General features: G+C 37.0%; 1 protein-coding gene and 1 long non-coding RNA gene across 6 annotated transcripts; one reads left to right on the top strand and one right to left on the bottom strand.

Moving 5' to 3' along the window:
- The first annotated feature begins 3,344 nt into the window (after positions 1 to 3,344).
- LOC104097428 (2-carboxy-1,4-naphthoquinone phytyltransferase, chloroplastic) lies at positions 3,345 to 8,822 on the top strand. Its single transcript, XM_033656455.2, has 12 exons — positions 3,345 to 3,597; positions 3,935 to 4,181; positions 4,758 to 4,861; positions 5,592 to 5,663; positions 5,979 to 6,117; positions 7,059 to 7,165; positions 7,241 to 7,331; positions 7,439 to 7,477; positions 7,562 to 7,672; positions 7,943 to 8,008; positions 8,184 to 8,348; positions 8,469 to 8,822. The coding sequence occupies exons 1-11, from the start codon at positions 3,470 to 3,472 to the stop codon at positions 8,313 to 8,315; spliced, it is 1,236 nt and encodes a 411-aa protein (XP_033512346.1). The 5' UTR covers positions 3,345 to 3,469; the 3' UTR covers positions 8,316 to 8,348; positions 8,469 to 8,822.
- A 753-nt stretch (positions 8,823 to 9,575) lies between these two features.
- Positions 9,576 to 13,527, bottom strand: LOC104097427 (uncharacterized). 5 transcript variants are annotated; one of them, XR_686540.4, is made up of 3 exons: positions 13,295 to 13,527; positions 11,343 to 12,952; positions 9,576 to 9,995 (listed from the first exon to the last, which is right to left on the bottom strand). It is a non-coding gene; the product is annotated as an uncharacterized lncRNA (long non-coding RNA). The 5 variants fall into 5 exon arrangements; XR_011408741.1 differs by having other exon boundaries at positions 11,343 to 11,587; positions 13,295 to 13,509; XR_011408740.1 differs by lacking the exon at positions 13,295 to 13,527 and having other exon boundaries at positions 11,343 to 11,587; positions 12,037 to 13,238.
- Between the last annotated feature and the right edge of the window lie 8,519 nt (positions 13,528 to 22,046).

Here is a 22,046-nt window from a genome sequence, read left to right as displayed (position 1 = left end):
CTCCTCCTTTTTTTTCTTTTGTCCACTTCATCTGCATGTTAGTCCAGCTAGCATCCCTTTTAATTCTCAAATTCCTTAAGCTCCCATTTACTTCAATCCATTTTTTTTTACTCCATGCACTTGTCAAATGTAAAATTTAAGTGTTTCCATAACTTCACTTTACTCTTGTTGGTCTCGTGTGACTCGAGTGTAATTAAATTGCATTAAATTGTTCTCAAAATAAATTGTAAAAATTTACGGGGTTTTACATCATCAAATTCTAAGTTATATTTCTGTAATCGAAAGCTCGTCCTACTTTTTGTATATCGATGCCCTTTTCCAACAGAAGGATCAGATCTTTGCTTCATCACACTAGGTGTTTATGGAAATATCGATCTCATCAAGAAGAAAACGGCTTTGATTGTTATTACTTTTGCAGGAGATCTTTACAAAGGGCTTTATAAAGCTTTCGTCTCAATTCATATTTAGCCGCGAGCAATCTACCATAGTAGATCTATGATTAGCCCTCGGTCGGGATGGTCCTGTCGAAGAACTTGATTCATGCAAAGAAAGGAAAATGACAAAACAAATATCACACGGAGATCAGGAAGACTGCATTACCACGGTCCCAAGCCCTTTAATCAATGACGGGTAAGGCGGTCAAGCTACCTGCGCCTGTCTGGTCCGATCGTTTAGCCGCTCTAATGATCAAAGCTAAAAGCTTTAGGCATCTTTTGAGCAGAGCGAAACAGTGTTCCATTCTTTTCGACGGCTAGACGGCTGTCAACCAGCTCTGAAGGTTGCAAAGCCTGCCAATTCCATGACTTGACTGACTTCAGACTGGATGAATCCTCTTGCCACTAACCTTGCTTTATATCTCTGCTTAGGCTTGGTTTACTTTGGTTTGAATGTAAACTAAAATAAGCGGCGTTTATTCAAACAAAGGGAAAAGAGTAAAGTTACAATATCATATATGTTGTTCGAAACCTATATTCCCACCAATGTGATCCCCATTACTTCCGACCCTGACTGCCCAACCTGAGAGCGGACAGATGAGCATCTATTTGAGTCGATCATTTCCAAGCGGGTTCGGGCATTACAAAGGACTGCCAGTAAAGGGCCAGCTTTTGAATTTGAAATGGACTTGCAACCGGGGGAGGGGGCTATTTATTCTAAATTTCCCTCCTCGCCTAGCGGATCCATTGTTTATGCGGCAGTGCAATGCAGCTGAAAAAGGGAAGCCACTAGGCCCGGTCGTCGGTTGAACGTCAGTAGGGTCCGATAGTGGATCCTTCTTATCCCTAAGAATGGAACGAACCAGCCTGGCCCGGTCGCCCTACGCGACTGGCGCTTCAAAAGGCGAAACTCTCGATTCCGCGCATTGGAACTGAAAAGGGCTATTCATATTGGGCAGAAGTAAAACATTCACTCAACAATTGTTCCTCGCAAAAGAAATATAACGGATCCCATGGGCTTCTCGGGTGGAGGTTGGTTGAAGATGATGTGATGCAAGTGAACGTCTACGAAAAAGCTGTCGTAAAGTTTCGTTCTTCGTTCCGTCGTCGAGGACTCCATATAGGGATAACTTGTTCCAAGTAAAGTCCAGGAATGAATCATGCTACGGTTCCCTGCGGTCCAAACCCGAAGTTCAGTTGGAATCCATATAGTCTAGTAGTTTTTTACTATGTGCTTTGTCGGTTGAAGGTGCTCTCTTGCGGTCGAGCTCTCGTAATCGATCGCTCATATGTCCATTTCGTTCTGGCTAAAGCTCGCCGGAGAAAGCCAGGTGCCGTAGGTAAGCTCTATTTGGCCCGGAGCATTGATTTCCCATAACGAATAGGCTAGCTCTATCTCTCAATTACCGCAGCTGGACAGATCGATTTGGATATGGAGGTCTTATCCGGTCGATGGACGTCTCATTTGATCCTGGTTTTGTCAATGGCCCAGATACAATGTTGACCGGTTTGATTATTGCTCCAAGTCCTCGCTTTGATGCTGGGGAGATGAGATCCATAGATCTGGATAGAGGGCTATTGTGATTGCGAGAGAAAGGAGGGATGGCGCCTTCCTTTACCATCTGGCGGTTGAAAACAAAAGTGCTTTGCTCTATTTGGCCCGGAGCATTGATTTCCCATAACGAAGGCACACTGTCATTACACGATGGGTAAGGTGCGGAGCGCCCAATGGTGCTTTTACGAAAGTATGCGCTCTATCTGGTATATCTTTTCTTATCCGATGAGGGCTTTTTCTTCGTTATTCTGATTTTGGTTTTCGTATCATGGATCTTGGGTCGCGCTTTATGTAGCAATCGGCGACCTTTTCTTCTTTTACTTCGCCTATGGTTCCATTCTTGTTGTTGCTGGAGGTACACATCTTTCACTTGCTTCCAAATCCATCCATCTTACTCTACTGGCGCTTCAAATTAGATTCTAAGGGCGCTACTGAAAGCCTTTTTTTAGGTCCTGGTAGTCGCAAAAGGAAAAGAGAAAAACGAAAACGAAATTAAAACAAAAAAAATGGTTAAGTACTTCTATACATGAAGAAAAGTTTGATAGTTCCGGGAAAAGAGAGAGGATTGAGAATTAATCTTGATGATAGAGAGAAGGGAGAGAGAGAAAGAACATAATTAACGTATTTCATGCATCAATAGTAAGTATAAATAAATACTTATTTTTCTATAAAATAGAAAAGGTAGCTATAAGTAATAATATTTTAAAATTATTTTGGTTTATAATAAATAGGGTGTAATAGTTTGCTATAGTAGGTAAAATTTCCTAAATTAAAAGGATGATTTGCCCCCGATAACCACTCTTAATGGTATTATTTAAAACATAATCACAATTTAAATAGTGACTATGTTTGAAATAGCATAATTTAAAAGTGGATTCAATCTAATAGCCTGCTTGGTCAAACTTTTAAAAATCGACTTATTTTGAAAAGTATTTTTCTTATAAGTACTTTTTAAAAAATATATTTTTGGTGAGAAGTAGTTTGTGTTCGGTTACTTAATTTAAAAAATACTTTTGAATATCATTTAGTTTTTGGCCAACCTTTTAAAATATGCTTCTAAATTATTTTTCTCGAAAGTATTTTTGAAAAAAAAAATTATTTTTCTGTATCTCAAAAATTGATCTTATTTTTTACTTAGAAGAATTTGTTACCCCTTCTGCAATGCTCGGTCAAACAACTTAATTTGAATAAGATAAAAGCACTCTTAGCCATAGCTTTGCGAAAGACACTAAAAACTTGATTTCTTGATAAGATAAAGTAGGGTGGCCGTACTCATTGTTGACATGTCATTTTCTTATTGACCCGTCATCAGCTGACATTGTGAAGGCTTATCTTGTACATCCTCGTAATCTTATTTCTTCCTTGTTGCTCACCGGTAAAAAAACTAGCAGTACAACTGCTGTCTTTGTAGATTCCTGATACGATAAAACTTTTATTTATTTTTTCTTGGGTATCTCTGCATTCCGAATTTGCAGTGTTGATGTTCCCAAAATCCAAACTTGAGGGAGTTGTGATGGCATTAGCAGCAGCCACTTTCAATGGTCCAATTCTTGCTTCTGGTTTCAACCAACTCCATCTAAACAGCTTTATTGGCCCTACTTCTACTAGGCAAGTACATTAATTTCCCTTGTATCCTTACTTTTGGCGTTGTGATTGTTGCATATTAACCCCAAGTTAGAGTTTTTGACTGAAAAATGTGTGGATATGAGCTTAATACAAAAAGAGAATTAGGAAGGTACTTTTGTTTAGTAAAATAGTAATATTACTTAATGTTTTAACGAATAAGTATAATATATTTAGAAGCTGACTATGCGAATGCTAGAATATGATTAAAGACGTTAATTATCTATTGAATTCTTGAAATTGTTAACACAATGTTTAGGCAAACAAATTCAAGTTTAACTTTTTCCCACATTTCTGCCCTTGACCTTATGTGGCTTGGCAGGAAATTTATTTTTAAGACTTGTTCACTAGCGTCACACGTCACACAAAGATCAATTGGAAGATCTGGAAATGAGATTAACTTTAGATGGAAGGAAGTCAAGCAACGACATTCAAGCCAGAGACGTTTCTTCACATGTAGATATGATGCTACTACCTCTATGGAAAATGAAGAAAATATTTCACAAGCTACTTTGATATGGAGGGCAATCAAATTACCAATATACTCCGTAGCCCTAGTTCCTCTAACTGTAAGTTTTTAAGTTATTAAACTATGTTAGTGTTTTAGAGGCTCCTTTTGAGTTTTAACATTTTCAACTAGATATGTTATTTGAGTTTGGGATTTAAACCTATGGGACCGAACTTTTTTCACATGTTTATTAAGATTCAAAATGCATGCAATCATTAAGAGTGCCAGTCGTGTGAAACCAACTATACAATGCTGCCTGTGAATACTTGTTAAAGATGTTGTCTTGAATTGCTTAGCAAGAAAAGTGCAGTGGATCGTTCGATGGTATTTGTTGAAAAGTTTCATTAGCGAATTGGATATGAGGCAGAATCTCCGTGGTGAATAAACTAGATAAGCTGTTAGAACCTATGACTTCAACTTCACAAGAACTGCACAGAGAAATTACTGTTAACAGCATGATAAAATAATGAATTTAACAGCCTAAATTGTCCTTCAGGAACAGGTAAACCTTAATTCACGAGAGTGATGATGGATACTAGATAGGCGGGAAATTTATTTACTCCATTGAAAGAGAACGACCATGTTGCTCAATGTTGGCCTGATGGCTGAATACTGTTCTTTTGCTGTTCATTAATAGGTAGGGAGTGCAGCTGCTTATTTGCAGACAGGCATCTTTTCTGCTAAGCGTTATTTTATGCTGTTCGTGTCTTCAGTTCTTATCATCACTTGGCTTAACTTAAGGTGTGGGTTTTCCTGTCATTGAGAATTTTATTTACTACTTGATCTTGGTGGCAAGGTTGAACTACTTTGATGTGCACACCGTCTAGTCAAAGTCATCTAGCTCATGAAGCACTTGATTAAATGACAATAAGATATAATCAAATCCTCTTCAACCAGCATGTTAGCAAGTGAGCTCATAGAGTCCTTTTAGGTTCAAGTTGTTGCAACAGCAACACTTAACAAAGAACTGGCAGGGGTAAGCTGTTTAGCATAGAGGGGTTAGTTCTTGAAATCTCTTTCTTTATTCCTCCAGTCATCTACCTTTTTTTATTACTTTTTATTATTTTTCAGTTCTCTCAGCCCTTAAGTGTAATTCCAAAGTGCATTGGCAAGAATTGTTCAATTTGAGATTGTTTCGAAATATATGAGAGAGATGTAAGAAGTATTGGAATCTTTTCGTTTGATTCATAATTTTGTAAAGGGGAACTCAGTGTTGTATGGATAGATGGGCTAACTTAATAGATGACAGTGGTTGAGCGACAATCCCACTTTATACATAATCTTGAACACTGTCCTCGTGCACTATGATAGAAATACATTTTACTTAATTTTGGAAAAAAATTGTATCTTGTAGTACTGCTTGTGGCTTTATCTTTTATGGTTGTGCTTCACTTAAGTACTATTATGCCCTTATTAAACATCTCTTCCGTGTCTCTTTCACTCTTTATCAATATCTCTGTAATATGGGCAGCAACGACGTTTATGATTTTGACACAGGAGCTGATAAGGACAAGAAAGAGTCAGTTGTGAACATTGTTGGCAGGTAAAAGCTTATACCGCTACCATGAAAGTTGTGCCATTACTTTTTTTTCCTTTCTCTTTTTATCTTATGTTAATTGAATAGAGTGATATATTTAAATTTGCTGAATGAGTTCATGAATGTGTAGATTGAGCTCTTCTTTCAGTTCATGAACACGAATTGTTCCTGTGATTTTCCCTTATAAAGTTGCATTTAGACTATTTCCCAAAAAAGAAAAGGTTGCATTTAGACTGCGCTCATGATGTGACCTTATATTTATTTGTTCATGGAATTACAGATTTAAAGTTGACTCACTATGCTTTATAACTTTTGTGTAAGCCGAACGGGGACGTTCATTGCTGCATACTTGTTACTTGCTCTTGGTTTCTTTGGGCTTACCTATACATCTGTGGAGGCTGCAAATATGCGTGCAATATTACTATTAGCTTCTGCAATCATTTGCGGTTACATATACCAGGTAGTAATTAAAAAATTCAATTGTACTGGCATCTTCTATTTTTCTTATCTTCCATATTTATACGTGCTATTAGGTTAGTAGCATATTTCCAATTTCAACATCTTAATTGAAGTGGTAAAGATTCCCTTTATAAAGAAGAATTGGACTTGTTGACAAATAGTTCTTTCTCATAAGCCCAATAATTGCTATAACACTTGGAAATCAAACTTTCTGCTCACAATCTCTAATCCAAGTGCAATGAATCAATCAAGTAAGCCGCAATCCCAATTCTCAATCGTTATAACCGATAAAGGAGCAGTAGTCAAATTAAGTTGCATCCAACTATAATGAGATGTTGAAGAAGAGAGTGGGTGACAGGCTGGTGGTAATATGCCAAGGTAGAGCTGTAGAATAATGCACATGACAGTTGGTCACTGCCTGAGTTCAGTCAGTCGGTTAGCAGATAATTAGCTAGTGAAGTCGACTATATACTGATTGTAATTAGTGTTGAATGATGTGACCAAAACCATTTTAGTTTCTTAAATTGCAACTTCTCGGACTTCCATTTCTCTCTTCCTCACTCCTACTTTACTCTGCTTCTCAGCTGCATCTATTCAGAGGTCCATTGATGGAGCTTCCTCAACTAGTTCTCATTAAAAAAGAAAAAGAATTGTAGTAGTTTCTATTCTAGTACCTGCCTTGTCCTCCAGTTTATTCTCCAAGCTAAACTACAAAGAGCTTATTTTGATGGTTCCGACATAGATTTAAAGAACTTTTGTGCTCATTGAATCTCTAATCCCCCCCATCCCCCCACCCACCCCCCCACCCCACCCCCACCCCAAAAATATGGGAGATCTATTAGTCATTTTATTTGTTAATTGACTCTCTTGCCTCTCAGTTGTGCTGTGTGTATTATTATGTTTATAACTGAATTCCGTTGCTTCTAATAAAATGTCTTGTAGTGCCCGCCATTTCGGTTAAGTTACCAAGGACTGGGGGAACCCTTGTGCTTTGCTGCATTTGGTCCTTTCGCTACTACTGCCTTTTTCTTGCTTCAAAGCAGCACCAGGTTTGTGTTATTACCCATAAAATAATGAATAAAGGTGTTTATGCCTGCCTGAATCTGGTCTATTGTGCATTTCAGTGAGCTCCCAATCACTTGTACAATTCTTTCGGCATCAGTACTTGTTGGTTTCACAACATCACTTATCCTGTTCTGTAGTCATTTCCACCAGGTATTAAAGTCTCCTTACCTTCCGTGACTCCACCTTTTTTGGAAAGAATTTGTTAACCAAGGGTGTTTACCAGTACTTGCAACTCATTCATCTGATGCAAACTTCAGGTAGAAGGGGATAAGGCCGTGGGAAAATTTTCTCCGCTGGTAAGTACACCTAGGTGAGACAATACAAGTTCAATCAGAAATGGAAGAACTAGTGGTCAATTGTATTCTTGCCTCTGAGTTCAGGTTAGGCTTGGTACTCAAGCTGGTTCCAGAGTTGTAAAAGTGGGTGTGGCAGCATTATATTCAGGGATGCTTCTTCTTGGTTTGACTCAAACACTTCCGTTTACATGCATTGTAAGTCTTTATTTGGTTTCTTAATGTCGTTACGATAATTACTGTTTTCTGTTTATTTGCAACTTACTTGTTTTGGGAAGCTTCGTTCATTTGGTTTTAGCCAGAAACAATTTTCTGAACCCTGTAATCACACTAAAGAAGTCTTTACTAAATTATGAAGAGACCTGTTATGGACTTTGTGTTGGCAATTTTAATGTTTTTTTCTTAATCTTAAAAATTCTGAATACTTAGATATGTTCCACTATGTAATCCAGTATCATCTTGTTCCAGATTCTTTGTGCTTTAACAATTCCAGTGGGAAAACTGGTCGTTAGCTATGTGGAGAATAACTATGAGGTGAGTGAAGATTTTGTTTTGTTCTTCCACAAAAATCTCGCCTTGGTCATTGTTGGGGTAGTGTAAGAAAAATAGAATGTGCAAATGTATATCCTCTTCTGACTTTATCTACTTTGCTCTCTTTTGGGCGATCAATGTTCATTCGAGTCATGGATTTTAAACTTCATTTTTATAGGACAAAGCAAAGATCTTTATGGCAAAGTATTACTGTGTGAGACTCCATGCTCTATTTGGGGTGGCTTTGGCTGCTGGTTTTGTAGCAGCTAAAATGGTTGCTAGATATCATGTTCCAAAACCAATATTCTGACTCACCATTGCTTCCAGAATCAGAATTCATCAGGTGAGGCTTTTCGCAGTTATCTTCAAGAGCTTACACTTGCTTATTTAGCATAGTGAAGTATGAGTCTAGGATTTACGCGATAATTATTTTTCCTGATTTAGTGGCTACATCTGATCTCAGGAACTACCTGGCGCGAACACACATTGTGGCTGAGAGTCCTACAAGCAAATTTCTACAAACTTAGGCTCTTTCGAATGTAAATTACAAGCAGACCTTTCTATACAGGGAAATTAGAAAGGCTGCAAAGTTCATGGCAATAGCCTCAGTGGTTCTCATCGAATAGCCTGCACAGTCTTCTCGGTTCAATTGTCATGGGGACACCGGACATTCAAACTGCCCTTAGTTCAATAAATTCCATTTTTTACTGTATTAGACTTAGCACTGTGCTTGCTGCAATCTATTATTCCTCCATATTTTTTGTCATATATAATATATTTCCCCTCATAAAATAAGAAGGAACATCCTGGTTGCCTAGCGGTGTCTGATTTTGCTGCATTTCCACTTGTAAACTTGATAGATTTTTGTCGGAAAAAAGATATAGAAAAGTTCTGATACTAGAGAAACTAATTAGTGAGGAATCCTATAGCTAGCTCAACTTGCTCGGAAGAAAGGCAAAGTTGTTTATTTGTAAAATCAAAGTCTAAAGGCATCATTGGACTTTTTGACTCCAAACGGGCCTTTAGAAAAATTATAGGTAGGATACCCGCCTGTGTCAGATTTTCAATCAATATGAACTTTTCATTATTTGAGCCATAAAAGTAGAACAGTTCCAAAACCTCAAATTTTGTATTACTACGCTAACATCACAGAAACATACGAAGGATCTACTCTCTCCGTTTCAATTTATTTGAACTTATTTTCTTTTAAGTCTGTGCCAAAAAGAATGACCTCTTTCCTTATTTGGAAATAATTTACCTTTATGCAATGATTTATAGCCACACAAAATATATGTGTCTCATTTTACACCACAAGTTCAAAAGTCTTCTCTCTTTTCTTAAACTCCCTGCCCAGTCAAATGGAGTATATCGGTTTGATAATATGGCAAACTGACGGGCAAATTAGCTCAGGCGTTTGCTCATTAACCCGCAAGACTTGACATAACTAGCTTTTTCCCTTATAAATAGAGGAAATTTATGGTTGAACTTCATCATCTTTTTATGTATTTTTTATTCCTAGTCGTATCACAGTCACCTGCAGTATCCATACATAAGAAAACTTCAACAGATATTTACCAAAAAGAAAAACTTCAACAGATATGCCAAATCAGCAAAAGAAGTATACAACATGCAGGCATACTGCGCCATTAGCCAATTTTTGTCTTTGCTTCAATCTCCAAACAAGAAAAGAAAATGAGTTACCAAAAAAAAAAAATGACCCAAACAATTTTTTAACGTACACCTTAACAATCTAATGCAGCATTCTACATTTAGAAAGGTGTGTTTATCAGCTTGGTGTTTGCTTCATTCTGCGCCAGTAGCCAACTTTTGTCTTGTTTCAATCTCCAAGAAAGGTGTGTTTATCAGATTGGTGCTTGAAACTCGGATGCGGTGCTGACAGCCGAGAAAATGAGAAAGCGCAGAATTACATATGTTAGCTGTCAGCTGGTGCTTCATGTGCAAATGCTCAGTTGTGAATGTGGGCTACCTCCTGTTACATTGCAAAGTGGAAACACAGCTGTGGTGAGAGTACTGAATTGGTTCGGAGTACAGTGAACGATGCCAGGCACAATAAGAGAGTTAAGATAGCTAAGCATAGGGGAGAAGGAAGAAGAGATGTAACTTTTTAGTGCATCCACGAGATTCCAGATTGTATGGATTCTCTACTTTTTGGTATACTTGTTGTATAACGAGTTCATTAATAAAATTATAGACAATTTTATTTCGAATCAGAGACATGTTGGTTGCCAATACTGTAACCACACATTGTCACACATTACCATGCATTGTCATCAAGGAGTGTGCATACAGAATTTTGTGAAGAGGCTGCTGCAACAACTTCCATACCATTCCAGGGCAGAATGAGTATGCTGAAGGAAACTAAGGACAAATGCGCCAAAGTCCACATTTAAGAGTCATCAGACACTTAAGGTTAGCAGATATGACAAATCAAAAAAATAATGACGAATCACTGCTCATATCCAGGAGGATGAGTTTCTTTTGGTATTAGAGTTAACCAAACTGAATTTCAGCCAATCACCCTGAACCACTTCATCTTTGAAGGATAGAAAAATTTAGATGTTATTAATATGGGGTAAAGCTAGTTTAATTTCTTTATAACAGGAAAAGACAGATGATTTGGCAAATAAGAAGCCAGACACCCAGTTGTCACTTAGTAGTATAAAGCATGTGGTTTTTGCTATCTATGGCTTGTGTTTAAAAATGTCAACTATCATTAAACATCCCATAAGAAAATTTTAGAACTATATATTTGATTAACTTAGAGGTCTTATCTAAGATTTTCATTACATGAAGCAAGAGTCCACTCGTTTCAAATCACCATTCGGGAGCATATACATTCAAAACCCGTTCTCTATCCAAACCATTCAGGAGAAACACAGATTAAGAGGGAAACGAGTGAAAGTTCCCAATATTTGGGTTAACAAAACCGAAAAATTAGTCAGTGCATGCCTTTTCTGTTCTTGTTCAGATGAAGCTTTCAACAGAGGTTTAAAAGCCAGACTAGAAAGAGAGAATGAAGACTTCAACATAGATGCACAAGAATGGAAAAAAAGAACAAGCAGCTTCATATGTGTTAAAGCTTAGACTTATCTTTCTTTCCAAATTTATTTCAACATAAAAAAAAGAATAACAGAGAAAATGGAAAAACATGAGGCCCATAGTTAAGAAAAGAGACAGAATGAACGGAAACTTACAGGCAAACACCAAGAATATAAAGTTAAAGATAAATAATAATCACAAAAATCAGAGAAAAGAAAAATCTGAAAAGGACAAAACAAATTAAAGGAAGAAGGGCTTGAAGGAGAAGTTACATTACCTGAATCCATAGGTGCCAGCAAACTCACAGACAAGATTTCCAGCATACTGCAACTCTTGGAAGGGACCTTACTACAAGGTGATGTGAGCCATCAAGGGCCCGCACTTAAGCGGGCCCAATAGCTATGTGTAGAAGTTCATAATTAGAGACCGCTAAATAGGTATAACGAAGGAATTAATTCTTGCTTTTGAGACGATGTGGGACAAAGTAGCATGCAGATACGGTCATATCTTCCTTCTTTACAACTGCACGTACATTGCTGAATTATTAAACTACCATTTATTTCTACATCTAAAACTACATCTTTCCAATACTACTTGTGACACCAAAATCACGATATAAAGTGTGTGATCTCTAGAAAGGTGACTCTCTCTATTCTTGTTTAAGATTGACAGATTATAGCAGCCTCCTAGATTGATTTTGGTTGAATTAATATACTTTTAACTATCATACAAGTGCCTAATTAATGTGACTCTACAAGCTAAGTTGACGGTCATTAACGATTTCAAATGTAATGAATGGAAACTACCAGCTACCATTATCGTAAATTTGGCTTAACATCAGGAGTACAAATTCACAAGAAAATAGATCAATAGATTACCTATTTACACCCTATAGCAAATAATACCACCACCGAAGGGTAAAAAAATCACAAACAATAGGCTCAGACAAGAGAACAAGCAAAGAGTGCAACCTGGTTGACACTGCGATATGTCGATATCTCCTCAAAGCGTAAGCAGTCATTGCACTTGGTTTGTGATAAAGATAGATAAGACCATAACAAAGTCCGACCACCACATTTTTGGCATACATAGCAATTCTCATGAAAAGAATAATTCCTAATATAAATATGATAATACTTGGTTTAAAAGAGTTAGAGAGACATCCGTCCAAGAAACATGTCACCTTTACTGCCACTTGTTGCATGTCCTCAAGGTCTTCGTATAGGAAATAGGATAGGCATACACAATTCATACATTGAGAGTTCATTTGGTTCACATACTAGTTTATGCAGGGATCATGATAAAGGATTTTTATGCGGTGAATGACAATGTCGAGATTGTTATGAGGTGAATAATACTACATTGATTGTTATGCAGGGATTGCCTACTTTAAAAGCATTATTTATGCTTCTAGATACTCTTATCCAAGTATCGCTAATACATTATTCTTTTTCCATATTCTATCCCGCACAAGATAATACATCGACCCACGCATAAATTTTGTTGGTATTAATATTTAGTACCACCACTCAGGAGAAATAACACATGGAATGTTTGAGGACTCATACAGGGAAAATACTATTTAGAACCACCTCATCTTCCCCTGAATTACATGGCAGCTAATGCAAGAAGCAATTTCATCTTAAGCCCCCCCCCAAAAAAAAAAAACTGACTCATCTTGCATTAAAGCAAAAGTTGTGGTCTTGGTAAGAGATTATAGATCTAATTCTAGTTGTTCAAATTGACATTGGTGATCACCTCTAAAACTTAAAACAAATTTAGTTTTCTAGTCAATTGCTTACAACTACATTTGCTTTTTCATGTCCATTTTATCTTCTTTGAAATTACAAACTGTATTGTCTCCCTTTCCTTTTTCAGCTTTACACCCTGTGCATCAAATATAAGCACTATTAAGTAACTAAATAACTACATACATTTTATTTAGACAAAAATGTGAAAGTTTAATAATACAAAACTGAGATGAAACAAAAGAAAGAAAATGATTGTTTCCTGAAGAGAAGGAGCCATGTAAGTTTACTATTACAGAATGTTTTGTGCCTGTCTCTATACAATGTAGAAAATTGCAATAAAACAATTCTAAAATTATAATTAATGGGAATTTTTCCACATTCTCGATTCCTACAAAATATATATATATATATATATATATATATATATATATATATATATACATATATATATATATATATACCCCCGAAATTGCAATACCTAGATTGAAACCGAAGCTGAAACTGAAAAAGCAATACATTTGGGACCAGGAATGTACCCAACCCGGATGGGATATAAATGGCGAGGATTACAACATCTTAGGATTGCGAGCCGCAAGGACAACGGTCAGCTAGGGTTTCGACAGAGCTGATTTGGGAATTGGTTTTTATCCGGGTCACGGACTCTTTTGTGTTACTCAGTTGTCAAGGAGACAGTGTTTTGACATATATTTGGTTAAAATTTGAAAAAATAGTTTTTGAAATTGCGTTAAAAAATAATTTTTAAAAGTTTGAAGTTGTATTTGGACATATATTTTATTTGAAAATAAATTAAAGTTTTGTGATCGGAAGAAAAAATTTCACTCAAAAACTGCCTTAGATTAGTTTTTGGTAACTTGAATTTTTTTTCTTTCAAAAATTGATCATATTCCATAAACAAACATTGTTTTCAAAACAATAACAATAACATACCCAATATTATCTCATACCGTGGGATCTGGGGAGTGTAGTATTTTCAAAAATAATTAAAATAAATTACCAAAATTTATGACCAAACGGGAGCTAAAAATAGATGTTCAAAGGGATTTTCGTATATATACAAAATTACAAACTATTTTGCAACGATTTAACTAAAGTTTGCTAATTATTAAAATTAACTAAAATTTTTTATAATTTGTATACATTGAATTAAGAAATCCAGTTAAGCGCCTACACTTAAAAGGATTAGCGTCTTCAATTAAGTGATGTAGTTACACCCTTCTCCCTTTTTTTCTTTTACTATCCTCTCCTCTCTTCCCCTCTGAAACGCCAACTGCCATTAAGTAACAAATTAAAGCTTTAAAATGTAAAATGGGATACTGCGCTTCGAAAGTTCTTTTTTAATATAGAATTTGCTATAAAAATAACAATTATTCGAAATTAATATACAAAACCAATTTTTGATTAGCATAAAACTGAAATACAATTTTTATATAGCTCAACATACAATTATAATACAATCTTCATACAAAAGTGGAAGCGAGCGAACAAAAAAGAATATATGGAACAATATATAATTTATTTATAACTTTCATGCAACAATCATACAAATTTAATACAATTACAATAACATACAATTTTCTTACAAGTCAATATAACAACTTTCATATAATTTCAATCTTCCAACGTGTGGTCAGCTACAATTTGTTTGTCATGCTTAGGGGTGTGCATGGACCGAGTTGGTTCGTTTTTTATTAAAATCAAACCAAACCAACTATATCGGTTTGGATTGATTCGGTTTTGTCGGATTTTTTGGGTTTTCGAGTTACATGAATATTATTTCAATCTTACTTTGTTAATTTTTTATTTTATTTTTTTGGTAAGAGGGAAAACCCGCAACCGCTACAACCTTTGCCACAGCCTCTGCCCTTCGGGTGAGCACTGTGTGTGCACTGGGTAAACTTTCCCCTGTGTAATAGCTTGCAAACCTCACAGGGGATGTAAACCACACTAGGCAAGCATGTGCGACAGGCTCAACCCAGAAGGCATTGAGGGGGGAATCGATCCCAGGTCATCTGTATGGATGACCGCCCTCCAAACCAACTGGGCAATCCCGAAGGGTTTACTTTGTTTAAAAAATTTTAAGTAAATATTTAGTAAAATAAAACAATTGATAAACATATGATCTATTAAAATATTCTTATGCGAGAATTTCTTGGTAACACATGATAGTTATTTTTTTAATTGTCTGCAATAATTTTTTGTTGATGTTCACTTTTAAGGTTAACCGAATTTAATAATTAAACATAAAAACCAATATGATAGCTAAATAATGGCATGTTCTATTTAATTTTACATTATTGAAAAACTACTTCAAATTCAAAAAGATATATGAATTTAATAGATCTTGACATATGAATATAGAAGAACAAAAAAACTGACGCATTCCAGTAATACTTGATAAGAAATTGATCATACAACTCATTATTTAAAGTTAATAAAAATGGGAGCACTTCATATTTAACCAACTATTACGTCCCATAAGAGAATCACAAATATTTCTAGATATTTTTTAAAGAAAATTCTAAAAAAAAAGTCTTAAAAGTATATATAAAAATTATATATTTATGTGTCGGTTTGGTTTGGATTTTTTTACTCAATACCAAACTAAATTAAACCAAACTTAATCGGGATTTTTAACCGATTTGATTTGACTTTTCTGTTTGGTGCGATTTTTCGGTTCGATTTATACTCATGCTTCATACAATATCATACAACTTCTATGCAATTTGCATACAAAATACATACAATATTTCTTTATATGTTTTTGTACGTGATCGTGTCCTTTTCTTACTCTTCAATTTTCAATATGAAATTAAACTGATGGGACTTCCCAATTCAGCAGCAGCAGCAGCGCCGCGGAAGGCATTGTATTCATGTCACAGATTCAGAAATGCTAATTGCTGTATCTCCATCTCGACAGTATTAATCTTCCTACAACTCCACTTTGCTTGTTGCAATATATATTAATAAGTGTGTATACAGTCAAGACCGATTTTAACCTTCGTATGATTAGTCAAGATTGGAACATAATGGATCGAAGGTCATCTTCATAATATCGGGTATGAGATCCGAAACCAGGTTACCAAGCTCAAGTTTTGGAGACCAATTAAGTACCGAGCTCGAAGTCAATACCGAGCTCGATTCTAAATCGAACTATGATGTGAGGCGGTGTTATCGAACTTAAAAGCCAGAGACCGACCAATACCGAGCCAAAGTCAATACCGGGCCCCGAGCCAATATCGAGCTCTAAACCTGGAAATCGACCAATACCAAGTCCGATCAAGATCGAGCCAAGAGACAAGAGCCGTTACAGCCGCACTAAAGAAGAGAATCTCGGCGGGAATTATGAAAAAGATAATCTACTATAGGGTCCCCACTATGTATTTTTAATTATATCTAAAGTAGGATCCCTTCACTATAAGAGAGATAGTTATTATTTCTGTAAAGGAGATTAAGGCATACATACACTCTTATATTCAGATGTTACTATTGACAGGGAAATACAGTAGAGATTATCCTCTTGTGAGCTTTATACATTGATTCATCTTGCTTAGTTAATAAAATCGCTTTCTAATTCAATATTGGTTCGTATTTCATTCTTTACAAGTCAATATTCGATATATTTCTACTTACTTTTCTGATTTGTGCTAAGTTATACCACGTACCCTTAGAACTACATATAAATTCAACTCTATTCGTTTTTCGAGTAAACAGTTTGGCGCCCACCGTGGGGCTAAGGATAACAGTGGTTATTTGGTATGAATCTCTGCAAAACACACCATTTTACACTTGCTCTAGGAAATATCTTTGATTTCAGGTTGAAAATAATGAATTCTCAATTAATGGCCCTACCTATCGGCAACGAAGCTGGCCTTCAAGATGAGAACAACTTAACCCCCGGGGTGGAAGGCCACTCGTCGATCCCGTTGGAGCCCGGGTCGAAGAACCAATAGACGTTAATTCACATATGGCCATCAAGGCGAACCAACGTTCCGACCCTGAAAATAGCATTCATGGTGGAATTCGGTCTGCAACTCGAAATACCCAAAACGCTAAGGAAAACGGAATCAGCTTGCATGTGATCTTCGAAATGTTGCAAGCTTAACAAGTAGCAATAGCCCAGTTGCAGAGACAAACCCAGGCACCGACCAGGCTCGAGCCCAGTCCACCCCAACAAGTCACCCACAAAACGAGGCCAGTTATAGTAAGGTCAAATGAGCAAGAATCGGGGACTAATCCTGAAATTATTAAGATGCTCGAAGAACTGACAAAACGAATAGAGTCAGGAGAAAGGAGGATCGAGGCAGACGATAAAAAAGTGAAAACATATAACTCCAGGGTTGATCAGATCCCGGGGGCACCACCAATATTGAAGGGCTTAGATTCCAAAAAATGCATACAAAAGCCTTTCCCCCCGAGCACGGCTCCTAAATCGATCCCAAAGAAGTTTCGCATGCCCGAGATTCCTAAATATAATGGAACGACCGATCCCAACGAACATGCCACCTCTTACACATATGCCATCAAAGGGAACGATCTAGAGGACGATGAGATCGAATCTGTATCATTGAAAAAATCCGGTGAAACCTTGTCAAAGGGAGCAATGATATGGTATCATAATTTACCATCTAACTCTATCGATTCTTTTGCTATGCTTGCAGATTCTTTCGTAAAAGTACATGCTGGGCCATAAAGGTCGAGACCAGGAAGTCGGACCTTTTCAAGGTAAGACAGAAGGACAACGAGATGCTAAGAGAGTTCGTATCTCGTTTCCAAATGGAACGAATAGATCTACCACCGGTCACTAATGATTGGGCTGTACAAGCTTTCACTCAAGGACTGAACGAGCGGAGCTCGATGGCTTTACGACAGTTGAAGCAGAATTTGATCAAGTACCTGGCTATTACTTGGGCCGATGAACACAATCGATATCAATCGAAAATCAGAGTTGAAGACGTCCAGTTAGGTTCTGGGTCCGTTATTAAAAGGGATACCAACCGAGAATAAAGGTCGATTAGGGACCAATACCGGCCGTATAGCAGAAATCCTACCAGCTCGGTATGATAAACGACGATCAACTACCAAGCAATTGGAACGTGTCACACCTAAAACAATATTACTGCTAAGGAACGATCCTCCCCTATTCAATTATATTTCGAAACTAACCCTTGCAGGTGTTCGACCAAAGACGGATGGATTATTCAACTTGAAGCTTTTAGGCCAGAAAGCACGCATTGCACTCTTTTTTCCTTAGACCGGTTTTTGTCCCAAATGGGTTTTTTCGGTAAGGTTTTTTAATGAGGCAACCATTGATCGTGCTAACTTGGAACAATTCAGCAGTATCTGAGACCTCCTTACAAATCAACCTCGAATATTGGGGGGGGGGGGGGGGGGGACATTGTCATCGAATATATCAACGATGATTATCAAGTTCGGTGCAAAGGATGTTACTTCGTTACTTCATGACAACAGGGTCTCGACGGAAAAAATTGTAAGAGCCAAATGGTAAAACGAGCCATGCCCATGTAGTTGGCCCGAGCCCTGGCACAAAACATGAACACATGTATAAAGACTTGCAAAGAAAAATTTCTTCTTTACCGATATCTTGTATCCCAGAAAAATTCCTCTATTTTGAGATCTATTATGCAAACAAGCCTAAGGGTTAATCTTATTTCGAGTTCGAGCAATCACTCACTCGACTACTAAGCCTACGGGCTACATTATTTCGAGTTCGAGCAATCACTCACTCGACTAAGCCTACAGGCTACTCTTACTTCGAGTTTGAGCAATCACTCACTCGACTACTAAGCCTACGGGCTACATTACTTAGAGTTCGAGCAAGCACTCACTCGACTACTAAGCCTATGGGCTACATTACTTCGAGTTCGAGGAATCACTCACTCGACTATTAAGCCTACGGGCTACATTACTTCGAGTTCGAACAACCACTCACTCGATTATTAAAGCCTAAGGACTACTCTTACTTTGAGTTCGAGCAAAACACCCACTCGACTCTTAAGCCTACGGGCTACTCATACTTCGAGTTCGATCAAAACACTCACTCGACTACTAAGCCTACGGGCTACATTACTTCGAGTTCGAGCAAGCACTTACTCGACTACTAAGCCTACGGGCTACATTACTTCGAGTTCGAGCAATCACTCACTCGACCAAGCCTAAGGGTTAATCTTATTTCGAGTTCGAGCAATCAGTCACTTGACTACTAAGCCTACGGCTACATTACTTCTAGTTCGAGCAATCACTCACTCGACTACTAAGCCTATGAGCTACATTACTTCGAGTTCGAGCAATCACTCACTCGACTACTAAGCCTACGGGCTACTATTACTTCGAGTTCGAGCAAAACACTCACTCAACTACTAAGCCTACGGGCTATATTACTACGAATTTGAGCAAAACACCCACTCGACTACTAAGCCTACGAGCTACATTACTTTGAGTTCGAGCAAAACAATCACTCTACTACTAAGCCTACGGGCTACATTACTTCGAGTTCGAGAAAGCACTTACTCGACTACTAAGCCTACAGGCTACATTACTTCGAGTTCGAGCACTCACTCACTCGACTACTAAGCCTACGGGCTACATTACTTCAAGTTCGAACAATCACTCAATCGATTATTAAAGCCTAAAGGCTACTCTTACTTCGAGTTCGAGCAAAACACTCACTCGACTACTAAGCCTACAGGTTACATTACTTCGAGTTCGAGTAAGCACTCGACTACTAAGCCTACGAGCTACATTACTTCAAGTTCGAGCAATCACTCACTCGATTAGTAAAACCTAAGGGCTACTCTTGCTTCGAGTTCGAGAAAACATACTCAACTATTAAGCCTAAAGGCTATTTTTAATTCAAATTCGAGAAAACGCTCATTCAGTTATAAAGACTACAAGGTCCGATTTTGATCAAATTGCCTAAGGCCTCGAACTTATGAAAACTTTCATAAGGCATGAATGAAACAAAATCTTCTTCGGGGGTCGGGATTGTCACTTCTTTGTCCTCCCAATTGCAATCTTTCCTCAACTGTTTAAGATGACTCTCGGTTATCGAGCACATATACCTCGATACTGGCTTGCATCGATCGAAAATCGATGAAACTTTGTCGATCTTAAAATCGGAGGTAAGGACACACCCCCCGGGAACACACTCCTCAGGTCGTGGCTCCACCGGTGTTTTGTCGCCAGCGGACCGCGAAGAAGAAGCTTGTTCTTTTTGAGGAACGATTTTTGACGTTTTCGCCGTTAGGATTTGAAGATTGAAGATAGAGGAAGATAACAAGATTTGATGTTCTAAAGAGGGATTTTACGGTGAAAATCACAAATTTACAGATGGAGAACTCAGAAGTTACAATAAGAACTTAGTAGATTTGGTGATTGGGGATCTGAAAGTAAAAAATGGTGAAGAGAGGAGCTATTTATAGAATTGATAATGACGGTTCAATATTAGCAGCGCCCGACCATCTTCTGACACACATTTAATGCCTTGGTAACTGGACCGACTGGACAACTATCACGTACGTCATGGTCGGGCTCGATGCAAATGTCATTATATATCGAGTCATACCACTTGAAAATCATGTCGTTTCTCACCACATTCTTACCGAGAAACGAGGGGACTATCTGTATACGGTCAAAACCGGTTTCGACCTTCGTATGATTAGTCAAGATTGAAATATAATGGATCGAAGGTCATCTTCATAATATCGGGTATGAGATCCAAAGTCAGGTTACCAAACTCATGTTTCGGGGACCAATTAAGTACCGAGCTCGAAGTCAATACCGAGCTCGATTCCAAATCGAACTATGATGTGAGGCGGTGTTATCGAGCTTAAAAGCCAGAGACCGACCAATATTGAGCCAAAGTCAATACCGGGCCCCGAGCCAATACTGAGTTCGTGCCAATATCGAGCTCTAAACCTGGAAATCGAACAATACCAAGTCCGATCAAAGATCGAGCTAAGAGACAAGAGCCGTTACAGCTGCACTAAAGGAGAGAATCTCGGCGAGAATTATGAAAAAGATAATCTACCATAGGGTCCCCACTATGTATTTTTAATTATATCTAAAGTAGGATCCCTTCACTATAAGAGAGATAGTTATTATTTCTGTAAAGGAGATTAAGGCATACATACACTCTTATATTCAGATGTTACTATTGACAGAGAAATACAGTAGAGGTTATCATCTTGTGAGATTTATACATTGATTCATCTTGCTAGTTCATAAAATCGCTTTCTAATTCAATATTGGTTCGTATTTCATTCTTTACAAGTTAATATTCGTTATATTTCTACTTACTTTTCTGATTTGTGCAAAGTTATACCATGTACTCTTAGAATTACGTATAAATTCAACTCTATCCGTTTTTCGGGTAAGCAAAGTGCACTTTATCAAACACTCTGAAGTTGATCTCCTGCACTATGCAGCGGGCTAGTGCTCTTTTGTTAGAATTGTTGCTGATTTCTTCTTCAAGAACTTAATTTTACACACAGTTGAAGCTCTCCTATGATTAAGGGATACTTATTTATCATATATATATATATATATATATATATATATATATATATATATATATATATATAAAATTAGTAATTATGCATTAAATTATAACCTCTTTAGTATTATGAATAATAAATAATTTTGTAATGTAGATATTGTATCGCTAAGTTTAGATTGAAATGTAGCCAAATGATTGGTCGGTTAATTGAATTTATATAGAGTACTTCATAGTAGTACTTTTTATATAAAAATTAGGTATTTAATTATTACTACTATTTATTACTTAATTCATATAATTGAACCTATTATTTTTTAAGAGAGGATGAACAAGAATACCTTCACCTGGCCCTTAAAAAGAATTACCTTCACACACTTTCATTTTAATTTCTTTTTAGGAAAGGGGAGTGTTTATGATAAGGGAGGTTCTGTATTCTTGATCATTCATTGTTATAGAAAATTTAAATATAAATTGCATTAATTTGGGTTTTGGTTTCCAAATTGGGAGTTGTTTCATCTCCCATCTTACCTATCTGTCACCCTCCGATATAGTTATCATTTAAATTTTAAAAGCATTCCTTTTGCCATCAATTGAAACGGCGGTAATCTGGAAGAATTTTCTTTTCTTTTTCTCCCATTAAATTTACTTAAGTGGAAAATTATTGATCGTAGTTAATTGCTCCTTCGTCCCATCT

This window comes from Nicotiana tomentosiformis, chromosome 1 (assembly GCF_000390325.3).
Source record: "Nicotiana tomentosiformis chromosome 1, ASM39032v3, whole genome shotgun sequence".
Taxonomy (NCBI): Eukaryota; Viridiplantae; Streptophyta; class Magnoliopsida; order Solanales; family Solanaceae; genus Nicotiana; species Nicotiana tomentosiformis.
This window is presented reverse-complemented; position numbering and strand designations above follow the sequence as displayed.